Source organism: Lacerta agilis, chromosome 8 (assembly GCF_009819535.1).
Source record: "Lacerta agilis isolate rLacAgi1 chromosome 8, rLacAgi1.pri, whole genome shotgun sequence".
NCBI classification, from domain to species: Eukaryota; Metazoa; Chordata; class Lepidosauria; order Squamata; family Lacertidae; genus Lacerta; species Lacerta agilis.
The window spans coordinates 15057860-15073206 of record NC_046319.1 but is presented as its reverse complement, the minus strand read 5'-3'; the positions used below and the strand labels follow the sequence as shown (position 1 = coordinate 15073206).

Genomic DNA, 15347 nt, shown 5'->3' with positions numbered 1-15347 from the left:
CTCCATGCAAAGCAGGTGCCCTACCCCTGAGCTCTCCCCTTAAGACATGAGAATCTTCCTTATACGGAGTCAGTTCAGTTGGTCCACCTAGCCCAGGACTGTTTGCACTGACTTGCAACAGCTATCCAGGGTTTAAGGCAAGGGATGTTCTGAGTCATGCATGCACTGTCAACACTGACTGGCAGTGGCTCTCCAGTTTCAGAGAGAAATATTTCCAAACCCTATTTAGGGTGGTGCCTCCACTTCCATCTAAGTTTTCACTCTGAGCAGCTTCACTGCTGAAACAACAACTCCCATAGAAACTGGGGAAATGGACAGAGGTGGAAAAATTGAAGGTCACTAGAATTGGATGTAGCGATGATCGTCACTAGCTATGCCCCCTTCTGGATAGATAACTTGGCCATGGTAACCTCCAGGCTAGACTACTGCAATGTAGGGCCTGCCCTTGAAGACAACTCAGAAACTTCAACTGGTCCAAAATGCAATGACCAGGTTACTGGCTGGGGCTCCGTTTAGAACTAATACACTCTCTGCTTTAAAACAGCTGAATTTCCAGGCCCAATTCAAGGCACTCATGCATCTGGAGCCCTAATACCTGACAGACTGTCTCCTGTCTTAGCAACCCCCTTGGGTGCCATAAACGGCGGGGGGGGGGGCTTATTTATGGTTCCGCCACCTGCAGAAGTGCAGGGAATCCCAGCTCCGAAACTGTATACATTGCATCTTTTGCCTTCTGCTGAATAGGCACCTCTTTATCCTGGCCTTTGGCAGTTATGGTGTTTTTGTTTTGCCAGACCTGCTTCTTTTGCTCAATTTATACCAGAGGTCGGCAACCTAAGGCCCGTGGGCCGCTTCTGGCCCACGAGCCTCCCGGAACCAGCCCATGGCCGCTTCCATGGATCGGCGTTGGGATTCTGTGGTGTTTTCTTTCGCGGCATGGGTGCCATTTCCCCCCCGCTGACATTTTCCCGCCTCTCCCTCACCGCAGCGGAACCTCCTCCCTCCCTCCTCCTAGTGCAGCAAATCGCCTGTTAAGGTTTGAGGCCCTGGCCAATGGGCTGAGTGGCGGCTGTGCGTGGCCAAGAGGAGGACGGGAGCTGGGCTGAGCTGGCAGAGCGCATTTCCAGCAGCCCCTCATCAGAGCAAGCTGTTTGCAGTTGTCCCTCATGCCGCCGCTCTGCCAAGCGCGGCTCCTGTGTCTGCCCTTGCGAGTGGCAGAGGCTGCCGTCGTAAGAAGCAGCCCAAAAGCAGCCCTTTTGGGCTGCTCGTTCCTCCTTCTCCGCCTCTGCCGCCGTCGTCGGAGGAACGAGCAGCCTGAAAGCAGCCCTTCTGAGCTGCTCGTTCCTCTGCTGCTGCCGCCGCGGCCACCAACCTCTGCATCTTGGCAGCACCCTAGGTAGGCAGGACGACAGGAGAGATGCCCCCTCTGCTGTATGCGTGCATGCACATGCACTCTGGCCCACCAGGAGGTTTGTGGTGCGGTGAACCAGCCCACCCCCCAAAAAAGCTTGCTGACCCCTGATTTAAACTGTTCTGTTCCACATGGAACTGTTGTACATCTCTTCTGAACTGCAATGATTTAATCTGTTCTCATAGTTGCAGATTCTATTGTTGTAACCTGCCCTGGGATTTTGTGGTGAGGGGGCAGGTAAGAAACCTTATAAATAAATACTGGACACATCAACCCTTCCCCCCCCCCCCGATATAAAATCAAAGGTTATTTTGACTACACTTAATGTAATTCCAAAAGAAGTGGGTCAGAGTGATATTGGTGCTCTGGCTAGGATTATTCTTCACTCCCCTCTTCTGTGCAAGGCAGAATCTTGACTCTTCTCCTGTGTGAACTTTTTGGCTCCAGACTCTATTTACAGCAGAGCCTGTTTTTCTGTCTCTTTGAGGGCACATTGATTGGCTGTGACTCTGGGGCTTGGTGTGATTGCCAGCAAGATAAGAGGGAGGGGAGCTGTTGCCATGGGGCTGGAGAAAGTTATGTTGCTGTTGTGGGTTCCCCCCTCCCTTCCCTCCCTGGCTGCACAGGTTTTGGAAGAATTAAAAGGACACAGACTGAACATAGGTCTGTGAATGGGATGTTGCGAGTCTAGGAAAGTAGCTGGCACAAGGTAGCTTTCTTGAGAATATCACCTGTCATTAAACGGCGGTCGGGGTGGGGGACACACACAAGTTTCTAGTCCTTATCGCTGAAAAGATAAGCCTTGAAAAGTGTATGGCCCAAAACTCCAGAAGTCAAGGGGCAGGGGGTGGCTACATCAGGTTTTCCCAGGTGACAGGAGGCAGGCCTTTTCTCCTTAATCCTATAATTGCCCTAAAATGAATGACTTATCGAAAAGTACCAAGACCTGCAAAATAAAACATGTAGAGAGCAATTATGCAAATCTCTTCCGTTTGCATTATATATACAGGGACACAGAATGCAGCTTCTTGTGCAGAATTTCAGATTCCCTCCCTCCTTTTAGCCGACACAATTATCTGTGTGTGTGTGTCAAAGTCAGACCATAGCAATACAGCACTACCTTTAGGATGTGGTGGAGAGTTTTAGTGTGATAGGTCCACAACTGGTGTAGTAATTTGTATGATCGCAAAACCGAGGGGGCATTCATCCATCAATACAGGGCAAATGGGTACGGTTTTGGGTACACACCCAATGACATTTGACAAACTAGCATTAAGAAAACAAATCAGCATTTGTAATGATTGTGTGTGTGTGTACACACACACACACACACTAGTCAGCGGCTGGCGTGCAAAGGTATTAGGCGATTTTAACTGCATGTTGCTAAATTTGATATGTCCTTTAAGAGGAGACAAATGGTTCACGAGGCTTTAAAAGTATTGACTTTTCTTTAACAATAACCGCTAATGGCCTTCAAATAATCAATACTTTAAGTCATTACGGGGTTACACATTATACCGTTAAAAACCCGGTGTATTGCATTTTTTAACCCTCTCTCCTCTTCCCCAATCACAAGCTCCCGGCAGGCTTAAGAGCCACCTTTTAACAAAGAAGGAAAGAGGGCAGTTGGAGAGGGCTGAATTCTAGGATGTGCTTGCAGGCAGACAGACAGACAGGGTAAAGAGCCACTGCGAGGCTGCACCCTGCTTCTCAAAAATTTGCTGCCAGTTTGTTTCTGGGACCATGCTAGCATTTGAAGTCTTTTACGACTGAGTCCCCAAATATTTGAAAGATCGCACAGGTCTTTTGGGGGCCGAGAGAGGAGGCTCTCTTGGTGGTTCCACTGACCTCAGAAGTTATGGGGTTGTAGTGGCTTGGGAGAGGAAGTTATCTGTGGCAGCCCAAAGCTTGACATCTTCATTATATTGTCTTGCACCTTCATTAAATTGTTTCCAACGTGTGTACATCCACCTCTTTACCCTGGCCTCTCACACCTGTGGTGCATGTTTTCAGTACCCACCCTACTCCTCTGACTGTTATTTGTTTTAGCTGCTTTTAATTCTGAATTGTTGTAACAAGGATGGGTGCAATGGGGATGAGATTGTGCTCCCTACTTTACTGGGACAGGGTGGGGCACTTCCAACAGGGCCAAACCAGAAGCCGCCTTATGCAGAGTCGGACCACTGGATCATCCAGCTCAGTACTGTCTGCATTGGTTGGCAGAAGCTTTCTGGGGTGTCAGGCAGGGAACATTCCTAGCCCTACCTGAACATGCTGGGGACCAAACTTGGGAGCTGTTCGTATATACTGCAGATGGCTCCATAGCCCTCCGGCATTTATTTTGCATTGGTTTAGAGAGCCATCACCCAGTTCAGTCTCTGTTGCTATATTCAGATTCCAGGTTGACAAGAGCTGTGAAAGGACGGGTCTTTGATGAGAACAGTCGCAGACTAAAGGGGCCTGGTAGCTGCAGGTGCCGTAAGCTGGGCTGGCTGAATGGTGCAATTCTAGAGGAGTGAAGGGCAGCTTCCTGTGGTTATTAGGAGTATCCAATACCCAGCTGTAGTTGTATCCAACTAAGTCCTACTCTGAGCAGTCCCACTAAAATCAACATGACTAACTTGAGTTCCTCAGAGTAGGACTCAACTGAAGGCAGCTCTTTGTACCTGTGTTTGACTGCCTTACTCCCCCCCCCCTTCTCCAGCCCTAGCATGGAGGGGGATATATCCTGGTTACCCCCTCTTTTCCGCAGTGCCACCTTCGTAAAAGAAGCCCGAGTCACTGCTAGGCCTCTTCTTCCCTCCCTCCTCCCTCCAGCTAATGGCTGAATTCTTCAGTGGCTAATTATTCTTGCCGCTGCTGCATCCGTGAACTGACCTAATCCCTGCGGGTTCTCGACAGGAAGCTGAAATGGAATTTTAGCACCATGCCAAGATGCTTCCATTCCACCCCCCACTTTCTGTGCCCCCCCATCACGACATGCATTATTGCCTGACTCCCGGGAAAGGCAGAGACCATAAATCTACCTGCAGTTTTGTTCCAAGCCAGAGTCTTGGGGGACGGGCCTTGCCCCTCCCCATCTCCCTACTCTGTCTGCCCCCCTCCCAGCCATCCAACCACCGCTATTCCCACCCCCAATTCTCTGCCTACCTGCAGTTTCAAACACCCACGCCCTTTGGGGGAGTCCAGGCATACACAAAAGGAGCTTTGATTGACCTTGTTGACTAAAAAAAAAAAAAAAAAGGACCCTGCCAAAAGGCGGGGTGGGAACAGGAGGAAAAATTAACCCTTTAAACACCTCAATTCAATGGCTGCGTACACACTATAAAGTTAATGCACACCGCCCAGCCCAAAAAAGAACCATGGGAACTGTAGTCGAAACAAAATAGAAAATTCTTTTCAGTAGCACCTTAGAGACCAACTGTGTTTGTTCTTGGTATGAGCTTTCGTGTGCATGCACACTTCTGCAGATACACGGGAACAGATACATGGGAACTGTAGTTTGCTTCTCACAGAGCTACCATTCTCAGCCGTGTTAGCAAACTACAGTTCCCATGATTTTTTTGGGGGGGGGAAGTGTTTTATAGCTAGGACATATATACTATGTCTCCAATGTGCCTCCCCAATGCCCCCAAATCAAAGCCTTGAAGCAAGCTTTTTGGCCACACAGAACACTTTGGACAGGAGGGAATAGTGGTATCTGATGTTAGCCGCCCTGAGCCAGACTTTGGCCGGGGAGGGCGGGATATTAAAAAAAGTTTATTATTTATTATTATCATTAAAACAACACCAGTGTGTCTGGTTTGAAGGCTGTATTTATTATTATTATTATTATTATTATTATTATTATTATTATTATTATTATTTCTATCCTGCCCATCTGGCTAGGTTTCCCCAGCCACTCTGGGCAGCTTTCAACAGAACATTAAATACAGAATAAAACTTCAAACATTAAAAACTTCCCCAAACAGCTAAAGGCAGCAGGCTTGCTGAAGAAGGTAAGCAGGCCTGGGGCTGGTCAACACCTGGATGAAAAGCTGTTTAGGAAACACATCTGCCCCCTCCAATGTCAAGAATACTGGGGTAAATGGACCCATGGTCTGATTGTGTCCATCTCCTATGCTCCTTCGTCATAAGGGAGGACATAGAGGCAGAGCACCTGCTTTGCATGCAGAAAGTCTCAGGTTGAAACCCCAGCACCTCCAGGTAGGAATCAGAGAGACCCTTGCCTGAAACCTGAGAGATCTGCTGCCAGTCAGTGTTGCCATTACTGAGCTGACTCAATATATGGCAGCTTTCTATTTTCCTATGTCTTAAGGTCCGTAGCTCAGTGGCAGAGCATCTGCTTTGCACAAAGAAAGTCCCAGGTATAAATCCTGGTCTCTCCAGGCAGGTCTGGGAATGTTACTTCGCTGTAACCCTGGAGAACCACTGCCAGTCAGTGTTGATGCTACTGAGACGCAGTTCCCTATCTCCCTAAATGCAGCTCAGCTCTTGGGTTTGGAGGGAGGGGGGAATATACACACACGCGACCAAAATACCGTCCGGATGCTGGAAGCAAAGCAAACAACCGGAATTGAAATGGCCCACCTGTGATGGACAAGAAAGGCCAATTTCAGATACTCCTTGCATTCTGCCTCCCCCCTCCTCCGGCTCCACCAAAGTGATCTTTCAGCCAGTCATCTGGCTGATTTCCAGCCCACACAGAGCTGGTGAGGTTTCCTTGCTGACAGGCAGAGCTGAAGCCAGCCCCTACATCCACATTCCTGACAGATCTGTCTCCAGCATGTTTTGCCTGCTTTGGGGGTGGTTATGGGGCAGGTCAAGCAAAGTACATCCCCCCACACCCTGCACTCTCTCTCCCTCTCCCTCCCTCCCTCCCCCTCTCTCAGAGCCATCCAAAAAACTTTGCCTGCCCAGATCCACCCAGAGTACCTGCTGTGTGTATGCAGAAGGCCCCAGGGTTCAACCTGCAGTGGCATCTCCAAGTAAGGCTGCGAATGTCCCTGGAAAGCCGCTGCCAGTCAGTGCTGGCAATACTGAGGCAAGGGGCCTCTCCCAGCACTATCTGGAGATGCCAGTGAGTGAACCTGTGGCCTCCTGCATGCAAAACAGGTGTGAAGCTATGTTCTTCCTATCCTTCTGCTTCAGGATTCAAACCATACTTAGGCCAAGTTAGACAGAAAACCCAAAGAAATCCCACAGCAAGGAAGCATCCGGTGACCCTCAAAGTGCCTTTGCCCTCATGGCTGTACCTCTAACTTCCAACACTTTCCAAGAGCAACATGCAATTGCTAGAGGAGAGATGAGCTTGGTTGCTCCCCCCCCCCTTTGTGTAGTGAATTTTCAGATTACCAAATTACTCCTGGTTGCTGTGGGCCACTGCCTAGGAACTTTTTTTTGGTCAACCAGAGAGTGGGGTAAACATACTTAAAACAAACAAACAAATGAGCAAACTGGGCCCTAGTCCACTGTCAGGATTCACACCAGCCCTTGATTTCGATTCCGGTCTACCAGTGATCCACACCCTGCATGTGCTACTTACAGCCTCAAGTAGTTCAAGGAACCCCCACCTGCCAGCATGCCAAAACAAATTTCAACTGGGTGGGCATGTGCCATGAGCCAGAAAAGGAAGTGGGTAGATGGGTGGGGAAGAGACACAGGCACCATAAAGGTTGCAATGTACCTCTCTGTGAAGTGTGAATCCCGGTGCTGAGGGAGCCCCTGTTTCCTCCGCTGGCTGGATGAGTTACTGGCAGAAGAGAGGTGTGCTTCCATGGTGCTGGGGTTGCGCACTGCGGCGGCTGCCACTTCTTGCCGTGCCCGGAGGAGATCTGTGGAGGGAGGAGGAGAAAACCCTAAGTAACCTGGTGTGCTAGATGGTGGCCCCAACCCTGCCTGGATGTGAACTGGCTGCACTGCTTCCAGGCATGTGATGAAGAGTCTCTGAACATACGCAAAGTACTTTGTTTGCCGCTAACTAGTTGCTTGGGAGGCTGCCTTTCACCTAGCCAAGACCATTGGTAGATCTAGCTTAGGTTTGTCTGCACTGATTGGCAGCAGCTCTCTGTGGTTTTGGATGGGTCCGGTCTGGATATCTATTATATGGCAGTTATATATCTGCTTGATCATTTGCATGTCTAAATGGTGTACATAAAAATAAACCATACAGGGGGGAAATAGCTCCTTCAACCAAACACAGACCTTAAAATGCCTGCTGGAATAAGGAAATCTTTCTAATGCGCCTGTGGTTGAGCCAGGAGAGTGCCTGCCTAATCTCAGTCAGAAGTAAGTTCCACAGGCTTTGGCCTGTCGCACTGAGATGCCGAGGACTGAACCTGGTGCCCTTCTGCATGCAAAGCAGATGCTCCAACGCTGAGTTTTATGGCTCTTTGCCATACAATTAGGCTGCCTTCAAATCTGCAGAGCAGATAGGGAGCAGCTGCCAGGCCAGCTTTGAGCCCCAGCACCTATTGCAACTGGCTCTCCCCATTCTGCCTATTTGACAACTGTTGTTGTGCCCCTCCCCACCAGCAGCATTCACTTCGCCACCAAACAAGCTGTTTCTGCACTCATGGAAAACAAACCCCCACCCACCCAAAAGCACCTCATGTGCTTGGACTGCCTCTCAAATTTTGTTCTTTTCCTCCCTTCTTCCTTCCTGGGCTGGCAAGACGGGGGGGGGGGGGGAGCCCTGCAAATCTCTAACATCTGCAGCTGCTGAGAGATTAAACAGAAGGTGATGGAGACCAAAGAAAAAAGGAAGAAAATAGTAAGGAACACAGCCATCACCCCCAGCCCCGGGGAAGGGAGCCAGTACCCTAAAGCCTCCACCTTCCATCCCAGATCACAAAAAGCATCTGTCATGGAGTGCTGCAAGGCAGCTGGAAGATGCCCCAAGGCACAACCCAGCCACCCACACCACGGCCATGCTACTACCAACCTATCCTGCTTTATGCAAAATAAAAAATAAAAAAAATCCTCTGACCCTCTTACTTCCATTTCCAACCTTGCAAATCTAGGGGACCCTTGCAGAAATTCTTGCACCATCCTCTCCCCAATTCCCTATGGCTCCTTCTTGGCCAGTTCTCCATTCTACAACCTTCTGTCTCCCTAGTTGCTGCGACCCCCCTCCCCTCCCCCACAAGAAACTCTGCGTCTCCAGTGCTCTCTTTCAAGAGCCCTAGAGCGTTAAAGGGGATTAGCTCTTAAGAGAGAATTAGTGGACAACAGTGAAGAGAATCCTTCCAGTCAACACTCAGGTGCAGGGAGAGAAGCAGGGGTGGGGGAATCTCCAGCCAGAGCAATCCAGCTGTTGTCTATTGGCTGAAATAGGAGCAGTCAAAAGTTTCCTGCCTAAACGGGGGCCTTTAAAACCCAAGAGCAAATTGTGCAACTAAACTACTGGTAAACCCACGATGAGGGTGTCTGCTTGGCAGAGAAAAGAACAAGTCACTTTGTTGCTCTGGAGAGGATCCTGTCTACACTCCCCCCACCAAAAAAAAATAAAAAAATCCAACCATTGCTAAGCTGCTCAGAGCAAGAGGTTTGGACACTGCAGGGCTCCTGGCCCCCAGTAAGTGGTGATAGGTGGAAAGAAGGCATCAACTAACTAATCCATCAGTTCCAGTTACAGGTAGGTAGCCGTGTTGGTCTGCCATAGTCAAAACAAAATAAAATAAAAAATTCCTTCCAGTAGCACCTTAGAGACCAACTAAATTTGTTCTTGGTATGAGCTTTCGAAGTGTGCATGCACACGAAAGCTCATACCAAGAACAAAGTTAGTTGGTCTCTAAGGTGCTACTGGAATGAATTTTTTTTATTTTGTTTTAATCCATCAGTGTTTTCTTATACAACCACAGACTTGTTAAAGAATCAATCAGTTGTTCAATAATAATTTTTTGTTAGTGGGCATTCATGATGCTTTGCTCCTGCTATGTCATTGGGGCGGTTACACGTGCCCCCTGCTTTCTATGCTTTGCATCTACAGATGTTTTGGGGCAGACACACTACTTCTTTTCCAATCAGGGCATGTCCCGTAACGTCCTGCAGAAATCCTTTTCAGACCACAAATGCCCCTGTTCGATTTCATGTCCTGCTCTTGTTGCGCTATAGAGCAAGAGCACCCTCCCAGACGGGAATAATGCATCCACATTGGGGGGAAAGCCTAATTAATCAGAGCAACATGCAGTATAAATCCATCACTAATTTACTATTATTGCATTAATGATATGTTGCAAAACACAACTGTGACAACCCTGCTCCAGGTTGCAGGCAACTCCCTTTTATGGAGAGTAGCCCTACTGAAATTAACGGGCCTAAATTACTTGTGTACATTACCTTCAACAGGTCTACGAATGTAAGAAGAGCCCTGCAGGATCAGGCCAATGGCCCATCTAGTCCAGCCTCCTGTACTCACAGTGGCCAACCAGATGCCCGTGGGAATCTCTCAAGCAAGACCTGAATGCAAGAGCGCTCTCCTCTCCTGTGCTTTCCAGCAACTGGTATTCAGAAATTACGACCTCTACTTTGAGTAGGACTAACATGGGGATACAACCCCTGTCTGGAGTAAGCCCCCAAAGAAAAAGCTTCTGCTGAGCTTTGCAGGAAGACTGCAATCCTCGTTCTACACTGGGAAGATGGGCTGGAGCTACAACAGTTGTTTTGACAACACAGGTCTTACAACCCAAATGTGCGTTCTGCCAGGGGTTTTCCTGCCAGACCATAAAGTTGAGAGCCATCGTTGATGGACTGATGCTCATTCTATGAAGTCCACCTGGTTGGCTTCTTGCATCAAGTGAGCATGGTAGCAATGTCCAACCTGGAGGCACAGGACACCTGCTTTCCCCCCTGGGGTTTTTTTCCTTTACACCTGGATGGGCACTCAAGCACACAGACCCGGGTGGAGTCGCCTTCTGGGACGCATCCACTTATTTTTTTAAACTGTAATCTTTTAAAAAGCAGTAAGCCTTATCATCATCTCCTTGCCAGGAGCTTAGTTTGGCATCGCGGCTAAAGGAGACTGAGCGCCAACTCAGGAAGTGAACAGAATCACAGTTAACTTATGGAACACACTGCCACAAGGTGCAGCAATGGCCGCTGGCCAGGATGGCTTTAAAAGGGGAAACTGGCCCAGTTCACAGCCACTGGCAATGAGGGATAAATCGAACATTCACATTTAGAGGCAGGAGGCCAATCAGAGCCGTCTCATCCATTGGGGCTGGTGGCGCGGCGCGCCAGGGCGCAATGGCCTGGAGGGCGCCTCCGTCCTCCAGCCCCGCTGGCAGCGCCTGCCGGCAGCGCCCTCTGACTCCCGGCAAGGGAGCTGGCCGGCCACGCCACGCCCTCTGGCTGCCCAGCAGAGCACAGGAGCACAGCTCTGCGCGCCCTTCCAGCGCTTCCGGGACGGGAGGCGAGGGCGGCCGGCTTGCGCTCCCGCGCGCAGCCGGGCAGCTCGCGCTCCGCCGGCCGCCCATCCGATGGAGCACAAGCTGCCCAGCCGCGCCGCCCGGCTGCGCCGCGCCATCCGGATGCACGCGGGAGCGCGAGCCAGCCGCCCTCGCCTCCCGTCCCGGAAGCGCTGGAAGGGCGCGCAGAGCCCTGCGCTGCTCCAGCGCCACGCCCCTCATCCCCCGCTCGCCCACCCCCCTCCCAAGGGGCGGCAAGCGCGGGAGGGAGGCGGCGGAGAGGCGGCATGGCGGGGGCGCCGGAGGGATAGCCGCGCCAGGGCGGCAGATCCCCTTAAGACGGCTCTGAGGCCAATGAATACCAGTTGCTTGGGAGAAACAATGGAGAAGGGATAACCCTTCTCCAGAGCAGCTACTCATGCAGAGATATGGCAGGCACCCTCCTTTCTGTTTCCCCAGCTCCCAGGAGCCTTTAGTCCAGGGATGGAGAACCTGTAGCTCTCCATATATTGTTGGGACTCTCAACTCCCATCATCCCTGACCACTGCTCATGCTGGCTGGGGCTGATAAGCACTGGGGAGTAATACAACATCTCTAGGACAACAGGTTCCCCCACTCCACTCTTCTTTCAGCCTCTGCAATTATTATTATTTTTGTTGGGGGGGGTGATACCACCACCATCCTACCTGTGCTACAAAGATTCCCAAGACAGTGGTATGTGAAACAAGCCTGAACACACTTGAGGCCGTGCATAAATGCCAAGCACAGTCATTTTTTTTACCATGCTGCCTCAATGCCAGGAACCCCCAGGTCTCAAGTGATGGAGGTTTGGCTCAGTGGAGGCTGGTCCATTAGAGGAAATGGGGCACCAGCCACCATTAGGTCCAAGTGTTTGTGGAGCTAAAAGGCAACCGTCTCCAAGGCAACTCCACCTATGCAGGAAGCAGCCTATTGGTTCTCCCTCCCTCTGCCCCAGCCTGGCAGGGTTATAAAAGCTTCCAGGTCAGACTTGGGCCTTTGCCCAGGCCACAGACAACCAGCTCTGAACCTTTCTGTCTGCTTGCCTCGACTGGCCGGCACCTACCTCCTGCTTGTCTTGCAGACTTGCACTGCTGGCTCAATCGCTTTCCTACAGCCCGTCACCACCTCAGCCACCAAGACTTCCTTTCAAGTCCTTCTCGGCTGCTCTCTCCCCTCCTGCACGCCCTCTGAGCAGAGGATGCAGCCGGAGCGGCTGGTAATAACTCACCCGTCTGCTGGGGCTTCTCTCTCTTCACTCCTCGCCCCCCCCCGCCCCAATGCAACAGCTTGCCTTTGCTTGCTCTAGTAGCTCAGCCTGGCTGGGATTTATTTATATCCCAGCGGCCCTGGCCGTCTATATATCGCTCTTGCCACGCTAAGTCTGCCTTGACCAATGTCCGTCTGCACCATCCCTGGAGCTCGGCTTCCAAGCTGCAAGGCTCTTTGGGCGGGGAAAGGGAGAAAGAGGAGAGGAGAGGAGAGAGAGAGAGAGACAGGAAAGGGAGGTGGGGGAGGCGGTGGTTTGGCATCTGCTAGCGGGACTGGAAGAAGCATCTGCCTTGGGTGGCTCTTGTGGCTCAGTCTCTCTGAATATGCAGGGAATTCCAGGCATGAAGACAGTGTGTGTGTGTGTGTGTGTGTGTGTGTGAGAGAGAGAGAGAGAGAGAGAGAGAGAGAGAGAGAGAGAGAGAGAGAGAGAAGGATTGGGGTGAATCACAGACATAAACCTGATAAAAAGCTGGAGCGAAATATGTATTTGTGTGGGAAGCCCGAGATTTGCAGGTAGATTTTTCACAGCGACAAAAGAACCCTGGGAACTATCATTTGTGTCTCACGGACCTACCACACCTGGTGCTCTTAACAAACTACAGTTCCCAGGATTCTCTGGGGGGAATCTGCATGCTTTAAATGTATGGCGTGCGCACAGACTAGCTCAGTGGTAGGAGCATGTGCTCTGCATGCAGGGGATCCTGGTTTGAGCCTCAATATCTCCAGGTAGGGCAAGAAGATACTCCCCCCCCACACACACACTGGCCCAAAACATAAAAGAATGTATAAGCAGGACTATGGACTTCTTTCTTTTAAAATAAATAAAATTGCACCCAACATATTAGTGGCTTCAGACAAGCCATGTGTGTGCACCCAGTCTTGATTTCCCTGTCAGTAAAGTGGAAAGAAAATGGTCACACCTGGAGATGGTGAGAGAGAGCCTCTACTGTTTTTCAGCACCCTCCTCCAGCCCTCTGGGTGTGGCTAGACTACAACTTCTATCACCTATGATGCTGGCAGGTGCTGATGGGCGTTAAAGAGTCCAACCACGTCTGGCCTGGTTAAGGCTATCCTACGCAATTTCAACTGCTGTTTTTCATTGAAAAATCTTCAACCCAAGAACTTGAGATTAAAACCTCAGACTTAAAAAAGAGCAGTTTGACTTGATCAGAGCACAGATCCATATAGTGCAGCATCCCCAGACAGAGGCCACCACGAAGCTCCCCAAAGTTGGACAGGAAAGCAATACCACCCAAAGGTTGTATGCCTCTAGACACACAGGTTTCCACAAAAGAGGGTCTCTCCAAGAGCAGATTCACTAATCTTGGTATGACATCTTGCCTGAAGCACTGAAATCTTTGTTCCTTCCCCTGAAATAGTACTCCTAGTCATGCTCTGCACATACTCTGTACCCCACCATAGAACACACACACCCCTTGTTTCTTATACACAGTGATAATTTTTACTATCTGCTAATTAGCTCCCAGGTTAAGTTCAAGGTGTTAGTACTGGTATGCATGCATGGGACACGGGTGGGTGGTGCTGTGGTCTAAACCACTGAGCCTCTTGGGCTTGCTGATTGGAAGGTCAGTGGTTCGAATCCCTGCGGCGGAGTGAGCTCCCGTTGCTCTGTCCCAGCTCCTGCCATTCAAAAGCGCACCAGTGCAAGTAGATAAATAGGTACAGCTGTGGCAGGAAGGTAAATGGCATTTCTGTGCGCTCTGGTTTCCATCACGGTGTTCTGTTGCACCAGAAGTGGTTTAGTCCTGCTGGCCACATGACCTGGAAAGCTGTCTGTGGACAAACGTCGGCTCCCTCAGCCTGAAAGCGAGATGAGCGCCGCAACCCCATGGTTGCCTTTGACTGGAGTTAATCATCCAGGGGTCCTTTACCTTTTACCTTACTGGTATACAAAGCCCTATAACGCTTGGAATCAGGATACCTGAAAGAGCTTCTCACTCCTTATATACCCAACCCGTTATGAGGTTCCATCGTATCAGGAGGTTTGTTCCATATGATGTAGGAATCGGGCCTTCAGAGGGGCAGAACCGAAACTTTAGAAATCCCTCCCGGAATACAGACAGACAGACTTGGGTGCACACTGAAGGATCATCCTTTCTCAACAAGCCTCTGAAAGAGGAGATCTTTATCCCAATCTGTAACATACTGGATTTGTAATTGTTTTATATACAAAATTGTTCTTTAATTGTTGTATAGATGGAATTGTTTTTACATATGGAAACATTTTTACATATGGAAATGATTTTTGCTATTTTTGGTTTTGTTTTGTTTACTGCAAAACTGCTTTGAGGTATTAAGGGAAGTGATTCGCAAATGGAATTGAATAAAACAAACAAGCAAACAAACAAGAGTTCCTACATTTGTATCCATGTTCAGCAGAGGCCACGAAGCTGAGGCAGCTAAGCCCTTCCCTCCTTTTCTAAAGCAGGAGCAGTAATCCTTCCACAGCCAGGTAATTAGCAATCACTAATTGGCAGCAGTTTGTACCAAGAACTTTGGAGGAAGCAGACAATGCTTTATTTATCACCACCATTTGATGCCTTTATCCCCAGGATGCCAGAATGGGTTTGCAAGGAGATGAGACAAGGAGAGTTTGTGGGATCTCCTGAGTAATAATACTCCAGGACTTCTCACCAGCTCCTCCTGGCTGAGCCCAGAGGTGAGAGATCATGTAAACGTCACCTTTTCTGAGCATCTCATGAAGGACTCGAGAACATGAAATGGGGGGCGGGGAGGGGACAAGCCTGCCCACTCACAGCCTTGGCTTGCAGAGACCCTGCATGTGGTTTGGTGGTTAGGATGTTGGGTTAGTACCTGGGAGACCAGTGTTCAATTCCCACTCAGGCAGGAACCTCAGACTGGGTGACTTTGCTCCAGCCACCCACTTACCTACCTAGCAAAAAGGGTCGTTGAGAGGATAAAAATGGGGAGGAGAGGGGAAAGCCCATCTAGTTTTGCATCCAGTTCTCACAGTGGCCACCAGGTGCCCCAATGGGAAGCCCTGGACCTGAGTGAAACAGCAGTGCTGGTAGCCATTGGTAGCCTTATTCTCCCCCCATCAGTGGACCCGAGAGCAGAAACCTCACTTAGGAGATTCAGGGCACCACACACAGCTCTAGACTCCAGCAACACTCAGTGCTGGTCTGAATTCCTAGAACTGGCTGCATGAGGTAGACACCTAATGGAAGAGCTGGCCCAGTTTGGAAGAGGCATTCTGT

General features: G+C 50.0%; 1 protein-coding gene across 1 annotated transcript in view; it reads right to left on the bottom strand.

Annotated features, from left to right (window-relative positions):
* Positions 1-15347, bottom strand: part of SAMD11 (sterile alpha motif domain containing 11) — a 162547-nt gene that overhangs the window by 28297 nt on the left and 118903 nt on the right. The window contains 1 exon segment of the mRNA XM_033156273.1: positions 7098-7245. Within this exon segment, the coding sequence (XP_033012164.1) occupies positions 7098-7245 (148 nt within the window).